General features: G+C 36.1%; 1 protein-coding gene across 11 annotated transcripts in view; it reads left to right on the top strand.

Annotated features, from left to right (window-relative positions):
- The window catches only part of Iml1 (GATOR complex protein Iml1), a 61,092-nt gene that overhangs the window by 14,910 nt on the left and 22,173 nt on the right, over positions 1–24,009 (top strand). For 7 of the 11 annotated variants that reach the window (XM_075303951.1, XM_075303952.1, XM_075303949.1 and 4 more), the window contains 5 exons: positions 8,286–8,718; positions 8,921–9,095; positions 14,770–14,964; positions 15,358–15,435; positions 15,668–15,732. In XM_075303951.1, the coding sequence (XP_075160066.1) occupies positions 8,286–8,718; positions 8,921–9,095; positions 14,770–14,964; positions 15,358–15,435; positions 15,668–15,732 (946 nt within the window). The remainder of the gene's footprint in view (positions 1–8,285; positions 8,719–8,920; positions 9,096–14,769; positions 14,965–15,357; positions 15,436–15,667; positions 15,733–24,009) is intronic. The other 4 variants (XM_075303953.1, XM_075303950.1, XM_075303947.1 and 1 more) reach the window with 2 other exon arrangements.

The following is a 24,009-nucleotide window of genomic DNA, read 5'->3' as shown; positions in this document are numbered from 1 at the left end:
TATAAATTTGCACTTTTGATCTTTAAAAAAAAATTAACACCATTTGATGCAATTTTTATTAAGCTTGTAATTTACATAAAGTTTTGTTTTCTTTGAAATTGGAATGATAACCCCCTGAAAAATTCTGCACTATACCCATCACACATTCAGATCCTGATATTAGAATGTATGTATGTACATATTGTAATACACAGTAGATTCTTTAGTATATTATCTATATGACGAGTTTTCAGGAATCCCAAATATTTTTGCATTTATATATAAAAGTTAATTTTTTTACTATAAAGGTAAGTACTATGTTCGCTTTTTGCGTTGAAATTTTCATGGTTACTTTATTAAAACAGTTCAATATAAAGCAGATACATTAAGTCAATTGATGCGCAGTTTCTTGTTCCTCTAGATTTCGACAGACATATTTCTGTAAAGCGAACATAGTACTTAGAATAGCTGACGCGAAAAGTTTGCCCACATTTTTGTTGCAAGAAAGTGTGAAAGAAGAAGTTTCCGTATCCATTCATGTTTGCCCGATTATATCACCATTTACATTGACTATTGCTCCGAGGCGACCGAAAAACGAGTTGCAAGCTATAGCTTTCAAATTGATACTGACATATTTTTTAGTCCTTACTTTGACACAAATTAGTGGCAACCGGCTATCATAACGTAACACGTAATTTGGGGAAAGGAAAATCAAATTTTATTATAGTAAAACATGGACGAAAAAATAATTCGATAATTTATTAAAAGATGGACAAAATTTGGAAGTATTTCGATTGATGTTTATTAAAATACCCAGATGTAATTGCCCTTATTTAGCATTAAATTTGCAATTTTAAATTGAAATTACAAAAACCGAAAACCGGTTTTTGAGACCTTGAAAATATCCGCCAAATGAGATTTTCATCAAAATCCACAAGCAGTGTAGGAAAATAAACCGGCCCACCAGTTTTGATGACTCTAATTGCTATCTGGTGAATTGGATAACTTCTAGAAGAAATTTCGCTAATCATACATTTAAGGTGCCTAGCATTTCTGAATTTTAAAAATGATTTCATTGAAGAATTGTTGAGATTTATTAAATCCAAGTTTTCCTCAACTCAATGGAATTTTCTTTTATACACATAAACCAATTTTAAAGTCGTATAACTTGGCTTTAAGGATAAAATGTCTTTAATGAAAAGTTTATCAACTTTTGATCAAGTAAAAAAATATTTGTATTAGAGAATTAAATTCATATTTTAAATACGACCTAAATTTTTGCATGCCCACGGTTCGAAAATAGTTTCTAAATTTTTTTTCTTTGTAGTAAGTCGCATTTACTTTGCCGTTCATTCACTGGAAAAATATTGTCGTGAGACCAAGGGGTTCTTGTCCTTAAAATTCGAATGCGAATTTTGTTTAGCATAGGAAGTGCCGTATTTCTCTGATGTCGTATAAAGTTTTTTCTCTTGTCCAAAATTCGATAAACTTTTCAATGAAGTCATTTTGTCTATAGCTAGGTGATTTGGCTTAGAAATTGATATCTTTACCTGAAAGAAAATTTTGTTTGACTAAGGTCAACTTAGGTTAGGTATAAGAGAGAAGTTCATCACTGTGGTATCACAATGGACTGAATAATCTAAGTGAGCCTGAAATATCGGACTGCCGCTATACCGAACCTAAGGTCAACATAGTTATAATATTTCTGAGAAAATCTTCAAATCGTCTTAAATTCGTTGACTTTTTGTATTTTGACTACAAAGCTAAAAAGCGTTCAAAAAAAGGAGATGTCTTTCAATATTTATGCTGGAAATATAAGTTTTTAATGGAACTTTTATATGCAGCTTCCTATAACACGATATTTTCTCTAGCTATTTAATTGACACTAACATACGGCGATGAATTTGGGTCTTCACTCGCAGAACTATTTCAGTTGGTTTTTCTGATTTAATACTTTTGATTAATTGGCGGCTAATTTCGACTCGAGATGAGTCGACATATTCGGCGGTGGCTTCGGCTGGCAAAAAACTGGTAGGCGGCGCGACTCGGCGGCTTCATTCTCTGAACATGAGAACACATAGTTTCAGCTATGCTGTATGTTTCATTATTTTGTAGTTATCTCCAAAGTAGAATTAGATAAATAAAATGAATCCTAAAAAAAACAAGGGCTTTCTTGAGAAATCGTCATATATTGCCATATATACACATATAAATGTATTCCAGTAGATAGTTTATACCAACCACTATACATCAAACACTTGCACCAACACTCCCACAGACACTTGCTAATTCCTATGCACACCCTCATTCGATCCACAGATATTATTCGAGTACATATATATAAAGTTAATATAAAAACATTGAAAATGCTAAGTTATTTTGGGTGGGAATGGATTTTGTATTATTTTTTATGGTTGCATGTTTATTTGGTTTCTATATCTTACTAACTACCTTTTCAATATTAAATGCTAACCTAATTTCACAAAAAGAATCAATAGATATATGGTATACACCTGGTAAAATAATATTAAAATGATGCCCTTAATATAATCTAACGAAAATATAAGATAAAGCTTATAACAATCAATCGGATCTCAAAGTCATGTCCTCTGGGATGGACATCGGTAGTTAAAGGATAAATAATAGTCGACAAAATTGAATTTTAATGAAATATATCATTTACTCTACAAATATCTAACGTGTACATCATACACGGTTGCAACTCGAGCCAAAAATAATCTACCAAAATTTGGAGAAATTTCTGTCAAAAAACTACCAAACAACAAAATCTTCTATAGAACATTTTGTCAAAATTTTATTTCTATAGAAAATGTTAACAAAATTTTATTTCTATAAATTTTTTTTCAAAATTTTATTTCTATAGAACAAATTGACAAAATTTTATTTCTATAGAACAAATTGACAAAATTTTATTTCTATAGAAAATTTTGTCAAAATTTTATTTCTATCGAAAATTTTGTCAAAATTTTATTTCTATAGAAAATGTTAACAAAATTTTATTTCTATAGAAAATTTTGACAAAATTTTATGTCTATAGATTTTTTTTTTCAAAATTTTATTTCTATAGAAAATTTTGTCAAAGTTTTATTTCTATATAACAAATTGACAAAGCTTTATTTCTATATACAATTTTATCAAAATTTTATTTCTATAGAAAATTTATTAAGGACCCTCAGTTTGAGAGGAATATTTTGCAAAATCTACCAAAACATCAAGAATTCTTCCAATCTACCAAACAGTAAAAAATCTACAATTTTTGGTAGAATTCTACCAACTGTGGCAACCGTGATATCATACGCGTATTTGGATATAACTAACTATGACAAAAATTTTTGAATTGGCCTTCGAATTGTTTTCGCACTCACCGTATTCTCTAGATCTGGCCGAGTTATTGTATTTTCATTTATTTATTAAAACCTAATCATAAGTGCTATGTACAAATTTAATGAAAAATAATTGGTATTTGAACATTTCTAGTATTTTAGTAAAAAGGGTATTCCTAATTTATATAGAAAGCATACATTAAAACTCAGTTTTATGTGTTAGGTTAGGTGGCAGCCCGATGTATCAGACTCACTTAGACTATTGAGTCCATTGTGATACCACATTGGTGAACTTCTCTCTTATCACTGAGTGCTGCCCGATTCCATGTTGAGCTCATGTTTTTTTGTGTTGCGATGTATTATTGAAGAAGCGATCGACGAAACTGAGGTTGCTTCACTCAAAGTACTTATCAAATTTCTACACATTTATTTTTACGGACATATTAATTGTTTTAGCTCTCGGGAAATTTTCAATTTACCTGTAATGTGAATATCCAATGCACGATGTAACAAGTATATACGGGCTTAAGTTCGGCCGGCCAAATTATATAAACAAATGTGGATTTAGTGACAGATATCCTGCCAAGCAAACATATATACCAACACATGGACCGATCCACACCATATTCGGTACACCTATTTACGGACAATTGCGGTGTCTAGAAGCCCAAGAAGTCAAAGCGTGAGATCGGTCTATATGGAGGGTATATCAAAATATGGATCTATATGCCCCATATTCGGCGTACTTACTCGTATGTGTGGACCCAAAATACCTCTAGATTTTGAATTTTAGACAAATCGAAAAATTGGGATATCTAGACGCCCAAGAAATCAAATCGTGAGATCGGTCTATATGAGGGAAATATCAAAAGCGACACACACCATCTTCGGCACTTATTTTTTTGAATTTTAGACAAATCGAAAAAATGGGATATCTAGACACCCAAGAAATATCAAAAGCGACACACACCATCTTCGGCACTTATGTGTGGGCCTAAAATACCTCTAGATTTCCAATTTCAGGCAAATCGGATACAAATTGCCGATTCCAGAAGCCGAAGAAGTCAAATCAGATGATATGACGGCTATACCGAAACATGGACCGATACACACCATCATCGGCACACTGGTTTATGAACCCAAAATACCTCTAGATTTTAAACTTTCAGGAAAATCGGATAAAACTTGCGGTGTCTAGAAGCCCAAGAAGTCAAATCGGGAGATGGACCTACACCAAACTATGGACCGATACACACCATATTCAGCACACTTATTAATGAACCCAAAGTACCTTTAGATTTTGAATTTCAGGCGAATCGAATAAAAATTCGGTTATTTAGAATATCAAGAAGACATATCGGGAGATCGGGCTATATGTCACAACATAAACCTTATCCAAATATGCACCGAATCACACCTTATTCGCCACACCTATTTATGAACCCAAAAAAAATTAATTTCAGACAAATCGGATAAAAATTGCGGTGTCTAGAAGCCCAAGAAGTCACATCGGGAGATCGGTGTACATGGGGGTATTTCAAAATATGGACCGATACGCACCATATTCGACGTACTTATGTGTAGACCCAAAATACCTCTAGATTTTAAATTTCAGGCAAATCGTATAAAAAATTGCGGTATCTAGAAGTCCAAGAAGTCAAATCAGGAGATCGGTCTATATGAGGGAAATACCAAAACATGGACCAATACATCTTCTACACACTTATGTGTGGACCTAAAATACCTCTAGATGTCCAATTTCAGGCAAATCGGATAAACATTGGGATGTCTAGACGCTCAAGACCCCCCGGTTTATATGGGGCTATATCAAAATCTGAACAGATATAGCTCATCTTCGAACTTGACCTGCCTGCAGACAAAACACGAGTTTATGCAAAATTTTAGCACGTATCTTCAATATTGAATACTGTAGCGTGATTACAACAGGACGGACGTGGTAATATTGTCTTATAAAATGCTTGAAGATAAATTGTAAAATTTGGAAAGATAAAATATTTAATAAAAAATCAACTCCATACAATATACCTGCGCAACATATTTTGGCAGTGAAGAGTACTATAAATGAATGTTTTCATCCTCAAAAGTATTCCACAAATGTCGATGTTTGTTAAACTTTCAAACATGGCAGCCACTTACATTTATAGTACTCCTCAAGAGCTTTCTTTTGATGCCATAGTGTAAATATAACCATAGCGATAGGCGGTAGGCGAAACTTTTTTGCAGTTGCGACAAATACAATAAGCTTGTCGGCAAAAATTTCCTCTTTTTCTTGTTTCCGAGATTTTTTGATGTAAATATATATATAGTGGTTTTTCATTATTTAATATTGGTGATGAATAAAAACATGTAATATCTTTTTATTTGTTGATGTATTTCAAGATAAAATATTGTCCACGTGGCAAGGCAACAACAATGCCTAGAAAAATTTGATAAGCGTTGTCAACACTATACCATTTTCCACCAAGGAATAGTTTTTAATCTGGCAGCACGCCGCTAGCCGTTATAAAGGGTGATACGGTCAAAATTTGGTCAAGGGAAAACGCGTGTAATCGGTTAAATCGTTTATTTAAAAAATCAAATTAAATTTCTTTTTCAAGTTCAATTAGCATAAAATTCAGGAAAAATATTCAGTTAGGCTTTCGCTTTTCCAAATCCGAATTGCCGGGCCTCACGCTTGACACATGCCATCAGACTTTGTACAGCCACCTTGTCCACCTTCTTCGCCGCAGAAAGCCAGTTTGCCTTGAACTGCTGCTCGTCCTTAGCACTTTTTTTGGTCTTCTTTAGGTTCCGCTTGACAATAGCCCAGTATTTCTCAATTGGGCGGAGCTCTGGCGTAATGGGAGGGTTCTTGTCCTTGGGAACCACCTGCACGTTGTTGGCGGCGTCCACTCCATGGCTTTTTTACCGTCATGGCAAGATGCCAAATCCGGCCAAAACAGTACGGAACAACCGTGTTTCTTCAGGAAAGGCAGCAGACGTTTATTCAAACACTCTTTCACGTAAATTTCTTGGTTGACAGTCCCGGGAGCTATGAAAATGCTGCTTTTCAAGCCACAGGTACAGATGGCTTGCCAAACCAGATATTTCTTTGCGAACTTTGACAGTTTTATGTGCTTGAAAATATCTGCTACCTTTCCCCTTCCTTTTGCCGTATAAAACTCCTGTCCCGGAAGCTGCTTGTAGTCGGCTTTGACGTAGGTTTCGTCGTCCATTACCACGCAGTCAAACTTCGTCAGCATCGTCGTGTACAGCCTCCGGGATCGCGCTTTGGCCATCGTATTTTGTTTATCATCGCGATTTGGAGTCACTACCTTCCTGTAAGTCGATAGTCCGGCTCGTTTTTTGGCTCGATGCACGGTTGTAGGCGATACACCCAGCTTATGTGCGGCATCTCGGAGAGAGAGGTTAGGGTTTCGCTTGAAACTACCGGTAACTCTATTTGTCGTCTCAGCGGCTTCCGGTTTTCGATTTCCCCCCGATCCAGACTTCCTGGTTGTCGACAAACGTTCCCCAAACACTTTAATTACATTTGTAACGTTTGATTTGGCAACTTTTAGCGATTTTGCCAGCTTTGCGTGAAAATAGCTCGGATTTTCGCGATGCGCGAGCAAAATATTTATACGCTGCTCTTCTTGCTTGGACGGCATTTTGACAACTGAAGAGTGAATTCCAAAATCAAAATAGGAGCAACATTCTACACACACACACCTTCAAAATGAGGGGTGTTCAGGTTTTTTAAATGCAAAATTGAAAGAAATACGTCAAGTTTATATTGACCAAATTTTGACCGTATCACCCTTTAGTATTCAGTCGCGGTCCAAAAAAATCAAAACATATCAAATTGATGGCGAACTCCATCTCCAACATAAATTCAACATGCCTTACACTGAAAAAGAAATGTATGTCAGGTGCCATACAGGTGACTTGACACTAATGATTTGGTATTGATTCCGAGCCAATGAAGCGGATACTTGAAGTATGGATACTTTTAACACACAATTCTCTTTCAAATTTGAGTTTTGTGTACTTAACTCTAAATAAATTAAACGAAATTGTCTCAAAAGTGGACAATTTTCCTGAGACTTTTGCTATTAACACATTACAATGAACCTCTCATAAGTGTACACCTCTTAAATGTGGATAAAATTTAGGCCACCGCGGGTGTCCACTTCTGATAGGTTTCACTGTATTCGTTTTTTTTTCAGCTTTGTCCTAGTTTTGAAGGCTGTTTTGCTTTGTAATCAAGATACAAAAAGTCAAAAAACTTAAAGACGATTTCATTAATTTTAAAGAATTTTTCACAATTATTAAAGCTAAATTGACCATAGTCAAACAATTTTTTTTATGGACAAAACGACTTCACTAGAGAGTTTAGTGACTTTTGGACAAGGAAAAAAAAACTGCGTCTTCTATACTAAGCAAAATTCGCATTCGTATTTTTTATCCTCACGACAATATTTTTTTCAGTGTATATATACACACTAGCTTTAAGTATAGTTTCATATTAAAAGAAAATAATTATGTAGATTTTTTTTATAAGCCACGATTCGAAGGTGATTTAGTGTAGTTAAGCTTTTTCATATTTATTTATTTATCTATAATGCAATTATGATTTTTTAATGCTTTTGCCAAGTTATACATATAGTATTTATCAGCTTTTTAGCACAGCAAAGTAATTTATGAAAAAATAAACAAATAAACTCAAACACAGTGGTGTGCGGTAATACACTTGCTACACTATCAATCCTACCTCTACACTGATTTCACACTTTTTATTATTTGATCGCTATTTTCTAATGTCCATGACTTTAATCTCTTAAGTGTCCTTGTTTGTAATTTATGTTAATTGTATTACTTTTGCCCAAGCTAATATAGTTTTTGTTTCCTTAAAAAATGTTTTTCCTTTAAATCCCGTGAAAATCAACGATTAAAATGTAGGTGTGGATTGGAAATCTCTTACCATACCGGCTTGTTTGCCAATAACCACGGATTATTTTCCTGATAAACGTTCGTTACATAATGATTATGTAATATCCGATTATACATTGTTGCCAGACGATGTAAACTTGGACTATGCCAACAGTCGAGCGATCTATCGGAAACCTTTGTCGACGGAAGAAGTGTGTACGGAGATTGTATCGCAACGATTGGCACAAGGTTTTCAACTGATTGTGATAGAGGATAAAACATCGAATGGTGCACCAGCACAGGCTCCATGCTGTGGAGGTTTGAAACAACAACGGCCAACATCTGTGTTGCATATGAAACCATTCGATGATGTGACCAAAGAATATCTGCTTTCTATTGGACGTATATTTCATAAAATAACATTGAGCGGATCTGTGATAACAGTTACGGGATACAGACCGAGGTAAGTTAAATAAATATTAGTGGTATACAACAAAGTTGAGTTAGATCCATATATTTTGACCTTCAGGATTTTATTATTGATGCGGTGTCAAAGACGTAGCTTCTTTTCTATTAACGGCAGTTACATTGTCGAAAAATCGCAATCATTTTTTTTGGTTTTATAAATGTATTTTTATTTTATTTTATTATTTCTTATTCAACAGGCATCCTTATCCCCCTATAAATGTGGATTATCGTTACCGATTCCATGCTCCACAACACGAAACATATGAAATATCTGGTGTGAATTTTACAACTGAGAAATTGGAGAATTTCAATTGGAATTTCATGGATCATTATATATGTACAAGAGGAGACACTGATTATCCTTTAATGGAGGTATGCTTTTTATATTTTGTAAAACATGGGGTTTCTTTTTTAATTATACCCTGCGCCACACTGTGGAACAGGGTATTATTTTTTTTTAAGTTATCCAATTGTATTTTGTATACCCTGTACCATACTGTGGAACAGGGCACACACAAAAATTTTTTTCTGATTCAATCACGAAATGAATTGAACCAGTTAATTGTTTCATTTAAATGTCTTCAATCACTTCTTTTTGTTTTGTTATTGTTGGTTTTGTTCTTTAAGCATTGTTGTTGTTTTTATTGCAGCTTAAAATCACGATAATGATAGTATCAATCACAGTTTTAATTGGGCATAAAAAATATTTAATTAAAAAACTAATTGATTTGATTTGAAAATTTCAATTAATTTTTTAATTGATTCAATTAAAAATTTAATTGATGTTGATTACAGTTAATTTTTTTGAATTGAAAACGTAACTATTTTCTATAACTTTCTTATCTGACTTTAAGTTTTTAGTTTGATTAAAAAATTGATTGTTGAAATTTTTATTCAAAAATTAAAAAAAAAATCCATCACTTTTTGAACTGACTTAGTCTTCCGAGTTAGATTAAAAAGTTACTTGTATCAGTTGGGAGCCACCGTGGTGCAATGGTTAGCATGTCCGCCTTGCATACACAAGGTCGTGGATTCGATTCCTGCTTCGACCGAACACCAAAAAGTTTTTCAGCGGTGGATTATTCCATATTCAATGCTTCTCTAAGTGGTTTCACTGCAATGTGAAATGCCGTTCGGACTCGGCTATAAAAAGGAGGTCCCTTGTCATTGAGCTTAACATGGAATCGGACAGCACTCAATGATAAGAGAGAAGTTCACCAATGTGGTATCACAATGGACTGAATAGTCTTAAGTGAGCCTGATATATCGGGCTGCCACCTAACCTAACCTAACCTACTTGTACCAGTTAATTGTTTAATAAAAAATTTAAAAAATATCAATCATTGACTTCTATCTTGATTAAAAAGTTAATTGTATCAATTAATTTATTAATTGAAAAAATTTTCAACTTCAATCAAGTTTTTAATTGGAAATATTTTGGGAGATATATTTTTCTGTGTATTTTAAGAAGTTAGTGCATATGTTTGCAACACCCAGAAGGAGACGAAATACACTAATAGAAAAAATTACGTTCCAAAATCATGAACAAACGGTGACAAAATGAAACGGAAACGTTCACTACAAATCAAAACGGAATGTTCACGTTTTCGTCCACGGGCGTTCACGATTTTAATTAATGGCTTTCGTTTTTCTTTGGCCATGAAAAGTCTTAAAATATTCGTTACACGTTCTTTTGACAACTCCGTCGGTGGTGCAGTACGCTAAGGCGACTGTTAGCGCATATGGTGAAGGCAACCCAGGTTTGAGTCACGGTAGCAGATTTTTATTTTTATACCCTAAACCAGGGCTGTGGAGTCGGAGTCGGAGCCGGAGTCGTAGAAATGTTGCTCGACTCCGACTCCGGCGAAACAAAATTTGAAAACCACTTCATATCTTTCTAACTAAAGAAATATTTCGACAAATTAGATTCCATTAGGGTTTTCAATCGAACAACGAAAAACGAAGTACTGGATTTCAGGCCATTCAAAGTGTATTTATACGGGTGAAATTTCACGGTGATGTAAAAATTAGGTATTACTAGAATATGGAATGAATTGGTCAATTGCATTGTCCATTTTTAACATTTTAAAATATCTATTTTTGACCCTATATATACTCATGATAAAGGTACAATTTTAAGGCAATATAACCGTAGAACCTAAAGTTCTGAATTTTTGGCAGGCATGTCGAGTTCGAAGATAGGTCATACCGGACAATTTTGTGATATAGCAACACATTTAAATTCAAGTTTCGATTTTTTTAAGAAATTTTTCCCAGTCTACAATTTTCATAAGATTTATCAGAAATTTTGAATTAAGAGTTATTTGAGATTCATAAACAAATGCTGAATTTTCCCGTCGGCCCAGATTTTGAGATAGCCCTACATAATTACTTGAGAAATATAATCCCGATGTTTTTGGAAGTTGTAATTTTAAATTAAACCACTGCCGGTCTTTTGGGAGAAAGTTTGTTTCATCAAAGCCACTCGAAATTCGTTACATTAAATTAATGGCCTGTAATGTCCATAACTGATAGACCATTTATAAACCATATTTCTATAGAAACAATATTCGTAACTGTCCAGCTATTCCTGTCATATGTTGTATGGTAGTTGTTATTTAAAATTCCGCCCGTCCTAATTTTTTGCAGTTTATGTTTGTTTTATATATCCGACTCATTAAATTATTTAACATCTAAACATTCTATCTGATAAGTCCGACATTTTGATGTTATTATTACTTTTTCTCTTTTATATAAATTTATTTTTTATAAAATGCCTATATAGACCAATACCAGGATTTTACTTCTAAAACTTCTGGAAGCCTAATTATTTTTTGAAATTTTGTGTTTTTATAAATACATATTCTGGTGATTGTTGTTATCTACTTATATTTTGATGTGGTCTCTATATATGTTAGTCTTGTGTCATATTTTAATTTATTGACCTGAAATTAAAATGTAGAGTTCTTTACATCCCAAAAATGCTGAGGTTTATCGTCGAGTCATACCAACATTTAAAATTAGAGTTCTTTTGGCAAAATAGAATACTTATATCGGTCTATTTTTGGAACCTTAAAAATACAAGTGGAATACTGTTAAAATGAGATTTAGGTACACCACCTGGAGTCGACACCGGAGTCGGAGTCGAGGCTAATAAGAAATGCTGGAATCGGAGTCGAGCAAAATTGACTCGACTCCACAGCCCTGCCACATAGTGGTCAGGGTATAATAACTTTGATCTGCCAAAAAATGTACCAGAAATATTGATTTTAGACTCCATAAAGTATATCGACTAAGAATCACATCCTGAGTCGACTAGCGCTTGGTGTCCGTCCGTCTGTGCATGTATTTGTTGTTCACAGGATTCCGGTCGCAATTAACCGGTTTTGGTGAAATTTGGCATAGGGTGTTTTTTGGGCACAGGGACGAATGTAATTGAATTTAGAAGAAATCGGATCAAATTTAGATATATCTCCCATATATAACAGGTTGGCTGATAAGTCCCCGGTCTAACAAAGAAAACACACATTTTTTTGTCAAAATTCGTTTTTATTATTCAACATAGTTCCCTTCAAGAGCGATACAACGATTATAACGACCTTCCAATTTTTTGATACCATTTTGGTAGTACTCCTTCGGTTTTGCCTCCAAATAGGCCTCAGTTTCGGCGATCACTTCTTCATTGCAGTCAAATTTTTTCCCTGCGAGCATCCTTTTGAGGTCTGAAAGAACAAGAAAATGTCGCTGGGGGCCAGATCTGGAGAATGCGGTGGGTGGGGAAGCAATTCGAAGCCCAATTCATGAATTTTTGCCATCGTTCTCAATGACTTGTGGCACGGTGCGTTGTCTTGCTGGAACAACACTTTTTTCTTCTTCATATGGGACCGTTTTGTCGCGATTTCGACCTTCAAACGCTCCTTTAACGCCATATAATAGTCACTGTTGATGGTTTTTCCCTTCTCAAGATAATCAATAAAAATTATTCCATGCGCATCCCAAAAAACAGAGGCCATTACTTTGCCATCGGATTTTTGAGTCTTTCCACGCTTCGGAGACGGTTCACCGGTCGCTGTCCACTCAGCCGACTGTCGATTGGACTCAGGAGTGTAGTGATGGAGCCATGTTTCATCCATTGTCACATATCGACGGAAAAACTCGGGTGTATTACGAGTTAACAGCTGCAAACACCGCTCAGAATCATCAACACGTTGTTTTTTTGGTCAAATGTGAGCTCGCGCGGCAACCACGTTGCACAGTGCTTCCGTATATCCAAATATTGATTAATGATATGACCAACACGTTCCTTTGACATCTTTAAGGCCTCTGCTATCTCGATCAACTTCATTTTACGGTCATTCAAAATCATTTTGTGGATATTTTTGATGTTTTCGTCGGTAACCACCTCTTTCGGGCGTCCACTGCGTTCACCGTCTTCCGTGCTCATTTCACCACGCTTGAATTTTGCATACCAATCCATTATTGTTGATTTCCCTAGGGCAGATTCCGGAAACTCACTATCAAGCCAAGTTTTTGCTTCCGCCGTATTTTTTCCCTTCAGAAAACAGTATTTTATCAAAACACGAAATTCCTTTTTTCCATTTTTTTCACAATAACAAAAGTTGCTGCACAAAAGACGCTCTATCTCACAAACTAATTGACTTACAGACGTCAAATTTTGACACGAATCATTTGAAGGTTGGTACTATATAAAAATAATATGCATTTGATACTAGCGACGCCATCTATGTGTCAGACCGGGGACTTATCAGCCAACCTGTTAAATAGCCATAATGGCCAATTATAATAATAATAATATCAATGGAATTGATATGTATATATCTGAATTTAGTATTTTTCTAATGATGTATAGAATTAAGATTTACTAAAATGGCAGTACACTTTTATTGGCCTCGTTTGGCTTATTGTATTGTCTCAATAAATTGAAATTGAAAAATTGAACAAAGTAGCAAATTCCCGGGAAAATCCATATTGTGTATATCAATTAGGGTCAATTTTTTTCTCAAAATTTTGAAAACCATTTTTTGCCTATTTATATTCCAAAAATTTTTAGGGAAATGGAAAAAGGAAAATGGTTTCAAGAATTGTTGCTGAATATACCATTCCCAAAATTCGAATCAAAAACCCCCAAAGTGGGGACATATGTTAAAAAAGTGTCATTTGAAAATATGTTACAACAGAAAGTATGCAATAAGTTTTTTGGAACAAATATATATCTATGTTGTGATTTTTAACGTAGATATAAATTAAATTAGTTGTCAAATAGCCTCTATAAAGTCATTTCGGCGCTAAGGCAATTTAATATTTTATGTAGACTAAACCATATTCATTTATATGAATTTCTGAATAAAGGAAATATTTATAAAAAAAAAATGGGTCAAAATTCGGATTATTTTTGAAATTCCAAATTGTGGAGTCAACAACGTTTAATCTAAAGCACATAAGTGCACAATTTTAACTTCACCATATTATGCGTAGAATTTTGTAAGGAATTCATTTAAAGAAAGAAAACAGAAAGCCGAAAACAAATCTTCTAGGTCCAAAATACTGACTCCATTTTGTTAAAATTATGAAAAAAAAATGTAAGGCCCATATCTCGAAATCTTTATAGATATTCGCACACGCACGCGACCTTTTTTGTAGGGATTTGCAAGTTCTATCCACCCAAAAAATCATAGAAATCGGTTAATAAATCCGGATTTAGCAGGTAAAACAAAACTTCATACACCCGAGGTGACTTTCAACGCCTATAGGTCAGTCCGTTGACCCATAAGGACCTACAAACTTAGAGGAAAACACCTCAGCTTTCACACAAAGGAAAAATTATGTTGATATCTTTATCCATTCAATAGTGGCAAATTTTTATTTCCAAAACAAAGGCGATTTTGGAACCACTTCCAAAACGTTCATCAAAATAATATGTAAATATTTCTTTCATAAATCTTACTTCAACCTTCAATTACCTATGCCCTGAGGCATTACATGTTTTGGTATTGTAATAATTGTAATGAATTCTTTTTCTTTACAGAATTTAAAATATTGGCGATTTCGCATGTATCTCTTACCCAAAGAAAATAAAGCGATTAACAAGATTATGGAACAAAAATGTCAAAACTGTGATGTTTTTGTGGAATCTCCCATGGAAAATTCTAAACAGCAAATCGAAGATTTTATGAGATTCATGGAAGTCCACATCAACAAACTGAAACGACGTAAAACTCGCGTAAGCTATCATTATTGTATATTTATTTCTTTATTTATTTTTAATGACTTATGTTGCACTATTTTATAGATTTCTTTAACTCACTAATTATTTTTATCTAATTTGTATTTGAATAGTGAGAAGTATGTATGTACATGCATATGCCCACATGTGTATATGCATGTATGAAATTTTGTGTCTTATTGTTATTGTCTTTTGTATCTTATTCATATGTATATTTGAAAATTCGTTTAAGCTTTTACTTTTGATTAGTATACATTAGTATACACATTATTTTATGTTTCGTTTTACTTTCTGTTTAATCTAATTTAATTTTTTTTATTTGATTTAATATTCCTAAAATGTTGTATTGTCGCTTTTTGCCTTAAATGTTTGAGTTGGATTCGTTTACAGGATAGTCCTACCGCACAAAGTCATCTAACAAGAAGGCGCCACAGTACCAGCATAATTTCCAGACCTCCGCCTAATCAGGTTCTCTATCTTATATTTTCTATACAGTTAACAAAAAAATCAAACAAATCTATTGTTTCCTTTATATCAATCTAAAGATTCTCTTTTTGTTTTGTTGTGAAGATCTATGAACGTTTCTTGTCATACTAACTGAAATGATTTTTCTCTAATCTTGTTTCATATTTATGATACTTTTACTTCTATTTCTTTCAATTATATAATTATTCTTTTACAATTTCCCTTAATTATTTAGGGCCTTACAAATTCACCATTCCGTGAACGAGTTGGCAGTAATCGGTTGCCTGAGAAACGCCCAAGGTTTTTATCTTTCAAATATTTTTTGTTGTCTCTTTACACTTCGCTTATTGACTTATGCATATTTTTTGGCTTGGTTGTCGTGTTTTTTACTTTTGTGTTACCTATTGGTTGAGGTGTTTGCTTATTTATTTCTTGTATATAGTTTGTTATATATGCTTTACATTTGTACGGTCGGCATATACGTGTATTATAATAGTTATAAAAAATATTTGTTAATATTTATAATTTATACGTTTTCATATTTAAGTTTATATCACCGTCTCTTTTTTCTTTGGTTAAGTTTATATTAGAGGTCTGCATCGAATAACTTTTCACTACATGTATGTAATTCGCTGTCGAATATAGTACATACACTGTCTTTCTCTCAGAGCGCAAGTAGTGAAGTGAAGAGAACACTTGCTTGTCAAATACCACCAAGTACTTATCCGAAACAATATGTGTTCCGAAAAAAAGGAACAATAAAAATGTAAGTACTTGAGAAAAAGTACAACATGGATTCTCTTCACTTCACGTGGTACCACAAGTATTGCTCAGTTATGTGCGAAGCAAAACTTTCCATTATTATTAATCATATATTTATGTATGTCACACACTTACCTTAACGTTTACCGTTCTTTATATTAATCCGAAAACATATATTATGGAGAGTAACTGTTTTCTTGTATTTCTGGAACTGCACGTGGTACATGGAGTACTCTATGAAGTTTTGTTCTCGCAACATACTCGACGTGATCACTCTGAGTACACTTCAATAAGAGAGAAAGAGGAATATGTGTTTGTTGGTAGTTAAGACATCAGAGTAGCAACAAGAAGTTACTCGTGGCTTTTGGTGTTCATTGAAATGTGTACCAATTCTTTTGCGACTCTATCAAATAGATGTACTCATTTAGCAAGTACACGTGTACTCTGCATTTACAAATGGAATTGTGCAGACCTCTAGTTTATATCACTGTTCTTTTTCCTCTTATACAAGCACAACATTAATTTGTACACAGCAGCTTATGTTGCAGTTTTTTGCTTTAATATTGGTTAGGTTATAGTAGCTCAATTACGGTATGGTCACATTAGGCAAATATTTAACAGAATTCGTCGCCACAGTCAAACCAGCAAACATTTTTAGTTCATATTGGATCACAATAGGAATACTTTCCAAAACCTGTATCCATATATTTCAAAAAAAAAAACTCAAGGAAAAAAGTTTGCCACTCATTTTGGACAAATATTTGCCCAGTGAGACCATACCCTTAGACACAGTGTGGCCATTTAAGAAGCTTTGCAGCTAAATTTAGCAGTTATTTGTTGTATTTAGACGCAAAATTTTCATTTAGCCTATTTTTGCCTTTTTGATTATTGATTTACACTTATTACTTGTTATAGTAATAAGCTAGTGCATTAGAGTTTAAAATTAGACCACCAGAGTCCCATAGAGATTCCTCGAGATAGTTTTCTCATCTTCTTCTTCTCTTCATCGTCTTCTTTAAAGTTGCTCCGTTTTCTTTAAAGTTTCTTAAAACATCCTAATGATGAAAGAAAAAGGAGCCCAGTATCTTGTGGTACGGGTTTTCCGTAACTTCGGGTCCAGGCACCATCTGCAATTGTCATCATATTCTTACCATATGTTTCGCAAGTGTATTATGCCCACTTATAATGCCAGTTAAAACCCTCTATATCTCTCTGTTCATCGCCATCAGATTTTCGTAACTCCTACGGTTTTTCTCATCACATATCGTTTCAACGTAATTTTCCAGAGAAGGAAAATGTTATTTTTGGACTGTGAACATGTTTTTTTCTCGGACATTAGTGTGTAAAATGAACCACAGCGATAGGCGGTAGGCCTATTTACTTATGTGAAGCCCAAAATCCGCGACGAAATACCGTGATGGCTAGCTTAGGTTAGGTTAAAGTGGTAGCCCGATTAAGTTTCAGGCTCACTTAGACTATTCAGTCCATTGTGATACCACATTAACTAAAAATACTTATTACATATGGGCACTTCTAGTTTTAACCGCTGAACCTTCTCGATTATTTTCTTTTGTTGAACCAACCAGATTGTTCCAAAAACATTAGCAGACTGCTAAAGTTTTTCCGCCAGTAATCTAAACGTATATGCCCCTAAAATTCGCTTACACCTTACACAAAATGTAGGACACTCATACAAGAGGTGTTTAATTGATTCCTTTTCCTCCGCATCATGACAGCTCATACAGTGGTCATTAAACTTCGCGCCAATAGTTTTTGGAAAATCGCCTATCAGGCAGCGACCGTTATAGCAGATATCAGGAGTGATATCTGATGTCTTGACAACACTAGCATATCTAGTGTGCGGTTTAAGTTTATATGAGGCCATATCTGCTTGGTGTCGTTACAACCCTTGCAATTCTCCCATCGAACATTTGCCATCATAACAGCCTTGTCGCGCAGTAAGAGCTTGCAGGTAGCCAGAGGCATACCAACAGATTCTAGTTCCCCTGGAATATGTAAGGTAGTTCCTAGCCTTGCTAACTCATCTGCTTCGCAGTTCCCCGGTATGTTCCTATGGCCAGGCACCCATATTAGGTGAATATTGTACTGCTCAGCCATCTCGTTGAGAGATTTGCGGCAGTCGATGACCGTTTTCGAGTTAAGGAATACAGAATCCAAGGATTTTATTCCAGGTTGACTGTCTGAGTATATATTTGTTGGAACATTACTTCTCAGTCAATTCGCCACCACTTATTGCTAATACTTCAACCTGAAAAACACTACAGTTATTAGGTAATCTTTCGCTATTCAAAGTTCCAGGTCTTTAGAATATACTCCCACTTGTCCATCCAATTTGGAGCCATCAGTGTAGAAATCTATATAACGTTTATTCCCTGGGGTATGTGCGCACCACGCCTGACTGTTGGGAATTATTGTCTCAAACTTTTTGGCGAAAAGTGGTTTCGCCAAAGTGTAATCCACTACGTTTGGCACATCTGGCTTTATATTGAGGACCGAACTGTGACCGTACCTTTTTTCCGACCACAGCGATAGTGCGCGCAACCGCACATCCGTTGTTGCAGCTGACTGTTTGGCCAAAATGTGCATGACATCAAGATGCAGCATGACATTAAGGAAATCTTTTCTTGTCTTACTGAATGAGCCTGAGATACACAAGCACGCCATACGCTGAACTTTATCTATACTTGTGGGCTGAAGTGCCGGTCACCAGACTACAACACCATATAGCATTATAGGTCTAACCACCGCCATGTATAGCCAATACACAATTTTCGGTTTTAGTCCCCACTTTTTTCCTATTGCCTTTTTGCACGAGTACAAAGCTACCGTGGCTTTTCTCGCCCTTTCTTCAATATTCAGCTTAAAATTCAGCTTCCTGTCCAAAATGACGCCAAGGTATTCTGCACACTCAACAAAGGGAATTTCAATACCCCCTAAGGATATGGGCTTAACCGTGGGGTTTTGCGATCTTTGCAGTACGTGACCAGTTCTGTCTTCGCAGGATTAACCCCAAGACCATTCTCTTTCGCCTGAGTATACCTGGATCAACATTCAGAGTATCAGTCAATTTAATACCGAGCTCGGATGGACGTTATTGAATGCCCCTTCGATGTCTAGAAACGCCACGATTGTGTATTCATTGACAGATAGTGAGCTTTCAATAAAGCTGACTAGTTCATACAATGCGGTCTCAGTAGACCTGCCCTTCGGGTATGCATGCTGTCGTTTCGAGAGCAAACTTGAATCGACGCTAGTTCTAAGATAAATATCTATCATCCTCTCCAGAGTCTTAAGTAGGAATGAGGATAAGCTGATTGGTCGGAAATCCTTCGCACTCGAGTGAAAGGATTTTCCCGCTTTAGGTATGAAAACGACTTTTGTTTCCCTCCACTTTTCTGGAATATATGCTAAGTTTATACATCCTTTATATATCACCGCCAACCAAGGGATAATTCTGTCAGTCACTGCTTGTAACTCCGCCGGAGTAATTCCATGAGGACCGGGGGATTTGAATGGACCAAAACTATTTAAAGCCTATTTTATTCTAGACTCCGATACAATTTCCTCGATAGGAAATGACCTCTGAGCCTCTGATGCCCCGCCAGAACATGGTTCAACCGTCTGATTTCCTGGAAAATGTGTGTCCAAAAGTACCTCCAACGTCTCCTCACTGGAGGTTGTCCAATTACCCTCCCATGTTTTAATGAAACCTGGAGCTGAGTTATTGGATTCTAGTACCTTCCGTAGTCTGGAAGTCTCCGACGTATTCTCGATACTGCTATAGTAATCATTCCAAGAGTTATGCTGAGCCCTTCTCAGTTCTCGTTTATATCCTCTCAGATTCATCTTGTAAGTGCCCCAATCCTCCGGAGCTCTTGTGGACTTTTCTTTATTAAAGAGTTTCCTGCAGGATTTCCTCATATTACTTAACTCCGTAGACCACCATGGCGGTCGATTTTCCCCCTTGGCATGCAGCTTTCAGTGAGATGTTGCAGGCCTTAATAATCCGCTCCACTGTGTGTTCGATATCTTGCACAGTGCTCATATTTGTCTCTGGTATTTCCGGTATCGTCATATTGAACGATTCCCTATACCTATTCCAATCAACTTTCCTAACATTTGGCGGATATATGGTCTTTGAAGTACGAACAGCCAATCTGAAACTGATGTAGCGATGATCTGAGAAGCTATGTTCCCTCAAAACTTGCCACTCAGATCATAATTCAGTTCCGGAGAGGCCAATATGACGACCAAAACCTCTTGCCTATTTTTGGTGACGAAGGTTGCTGCATCTCCCTTCTTGCAAACTACAAGGTTAGTCGCAAAATGAACTCTATTAGCGACTCACACCTTGTATTAGTATCACCACATCCCATAATGAGTTTTGTCTTTGTTTTCAGTGACTCCTCAACTAAGGTCTTAACGGCACATGGAGGCATCTCCCTATCATGTCACATGTAGACCGAATATACCCAATATTTGCATTTGTCTATCTCTAGACTGGCTACGACAGTGTTTGCATTGTTCAATGAAGGAAGCAGAAATAAGTTAAATTCGTTCTTAGCAATTATACATGCTCGATTTATATCTTTACCGGTATTATGCAAAGTTTGAAACCCGGAGTGCTTAATTCACAGATCTCGTTCTTATATATGTATGGTTCTTGAATAAGAACTATATCTATGTCTCCTTTCATCAGGAGAACTTTTAAGGTAGCACAAGGAGCCTTAGAATGGTGAAGATTTATCTGGAGGTACCGTAAAACCATCCAAATTTTCAACCACGGTCACATCAGCCGTTTCGATTGAGTCATCAAGGGCTTCCTCTTCACATGTCTCGGTGACTCTCGCAACAAGCCGCGGATCAGCTTTGGTGAGGTTTGAGTCTGTAGAAATTTCCCGCATATGATGTTCGTCAATGTCTGTAGTTTTTATGTCTCCTTCGGCTTCGCAAGGAGATTTTTTCACTTCTGACTCTAACGGAGGCTTGTCCGTTTCGGCATCCTCTGGCTGATCACTTTTGTATACCTTCATGTGGATATCATGAAAGCCATAACTTACACGTCCTTGGGTCTGGGCTATATGTGACAGCGACGCAATGTTCAATATAAACACCGCATGTCTTCTTGGTCCATCCATCTCATCCAAACGACCAACCTTCCAATCGGCGGTTGGAAGATCTGGGTTACATTCCTTTAGTCTGTTTAATATTGACTCAAGATCAGGAGGGTTTGCAGGTATCCATGCATGTGCTCTAGGTTTAGCCGGTATGTCTTTTTTTCTCGACTAACTTTAAAGCGGCTCCTTCCCAAACTTCACCAATTAGCATCAAAGCAACTTTAAAGCAATCCATAGACCTCTTTTTTGCTTTGCAACCATACCGTCCAATGCTCCTTTGTTAATGATAGCCATCACAAGGCTGTCTTTTGCAACTGAGGCAAACGATCTTTGTTCCCGTTTGGAGAATGGCAGCTCATCCGGTGATCGTTCCCTTTTTCCAAATTCAAGAATTCCTTGAGCCCATATTAAGGAATCGCTTTGCTTAGCCGACAACGTACTTGGGTCGACTGATCCTAATTTCTTTAGGATAAACAAAGCATTTCTGTGTTCCTTGAATCTCTTTAGTGAGGGATTACCTCCTTTTGATGTCGTTACCTTAGAAAATGTTCGACTTGCCAAATTGTCGCCCTCTGTCAACCCGTCTACAGGTTGACTAATTGGGCCTGACTTGTGGTCATTGCCCAATTTAAATCTTCAGTCGATACCCGTCCACTGGGCCCTGATGTTAGCAACCCAGTGGATGACTTTGAATTTCGCTGCATGGTGGTTTAATTTACCACCACACTTGAAATTCGTAATAAAGGGTGATACGGTCAAAATTTGGTCAAGGGAAAACGCGTGTAAATCGGTGAAATCGTTTATTTAAAAAATCAAATTAAATTTCTTTTTCAAGTTCAATTAGTATAGATTTCAGGAAAAATATTCAGTTAGGCTTTCGCTTTTCCAAAACCGAATAGCCGGGCCTCACGCACCCAGAGAAGGAATATGATCACCTCAAAAATGTTTTAAGAGCAAAATGTTATTTTTGGGTGGTGACCATGTAACATGGTTTTCGCAACAATGTCATTTTCTCGGAAATCATGTATCTGATTTCGGCAAGCAGGTTATATTTTACGAGAAAATAACATTTTAGTGACAAACATGTTACATGGTCACCATACAAAAATAACATTTTGCTCTTGAAACATGTTTGAGGTGATCATATTCCTTCTCTGCGTGCGCTTGACACCTGCCATCAGATTTTGTACAGCCACCTTGTCCACCTTCTTCGCCGCAGAAAGCCAGTTTGCCTTGAACTGCTGCTCGTCCTTAGCAGTTTTTTTGGTCTTCTTTAGATTCCGCTTGACAATAGCCCAGTATTTCTCAATTGGGCGGAGCTCTGGCGTGTTGGGAGGGTTCTTGTCCTTGGGAACCACCTACACGTTGTTGGCGGCGTACCACTCCATGGCCTTTTTGCCGTAATGGCAAGATGCCAAATCCGGCCAAAACAGTACGGAACAACCGTGTTTCTTCAGGAAAGGCAGCAGACGTTTATTCAAACACTATTTCACGTAAATTTCTTGGTTGACAGTCCCGGAAGCTATGAAAATGCTGCTTTTAAAGCCACAGGTACAGATGGCTTGCCAAACCAGATATTTATTTGCGAACTTTGACAGTTTTATGTGCTTGAACATATCTGCTACCTTTCCCCTTCCTTTTGCCGTATAAAACTCCTGTACCGGAAGCTACTTGTAGTCGGCTTTGACGTAGGTTTCGTCGTCCATTACCACGCAGTCAAACTTCGTCAGCATCGTCGTGTACAGCCTCCGGGATCGCGCTTTGGCCGTCGTATTTTATTTATCATCGCGATTTGGAGTCACTACCTTCTTGTAAGTCGATAGTCCGGCTCGTTTTTTGGCTCGATGCACGGTTGTAGACGATACACCACGCTTATTTGCGGCATCTCGGAGAGAGAGGTTAGGGTTTCGCTTCAAACTACCAGCAACTCTCTTTGTCGTCTCAGCGGCTTCCGGTTTTCGATTTCTCCCCGATCCAGACTTCCTGGCTGTCGACAAACGTTCCCCAAACACTTTAATTACATTTGTAACGGTTGATTTGGCAACTTTTAGCGATTTTGCCAGCTTTGCGTGCGAGTAGCTCGGATTTTCGCGATGCACGAGCAAAATTTTGATACGCTGCTCTTCTTGCTTGGACGGCATTTTGACAACTGAAGAGTGAATTCCAAAATCAAAATAGGAGCAACATTCTACACACACACACCTTCAAAATGAAGGGTGTTCAGGTTTTTTAAATGCAAAATTGAAAGAAATACGTCAAGTTTATATTGACCAAATTTTGACCGTATCACCCTTTAAGTACTTATTACGATGAAATAATCCGCTATTAAAAACACGTTCGTTCAGTTCGACGGTTGAATGACAGTCCGTGATGGCTAGCGGCGTGCCGTGTTTCCATTTGCTTATCCAATTTTACTAGGCATTGTTGTTGCCTGTCCACGTGGACAATCTTTTATCTTGAAATATCTCAGCAATTAAAACTATATTGCATGTTTTTATTCATCTCCAATATTAAATATTGAAAAATTATAGTATGATTGACATCAAAAAACACTCGGAAACAAGAAAAGGAATATAAATTCCATGAAATAAAAAATTAAATTGAATTCTCTTTTGTGTGCAGTCTTCAAATTTCCTAAAATTTTGCTTCCTACATAAATGCTTTGATATTTTTTTGC

The sequence above is a fragment of the Haematobia irritans genome, chromosome 4 (genome assembly GCF_050003625.1).
Source record: "Haematobia irritans isolate KBUSLIRL chromosome 4, ASM5000362v1, whole genome shotgun sequence".
Lineage (NCBI taxonomy): Eukaryota > Metazoa > Arthropoda > Insecta > Diptera > Muscidae > Haematobia > Haematobia irritans.
This window is presented reverse-complemented; position numbering and strand designations above follow the sequence as displayed.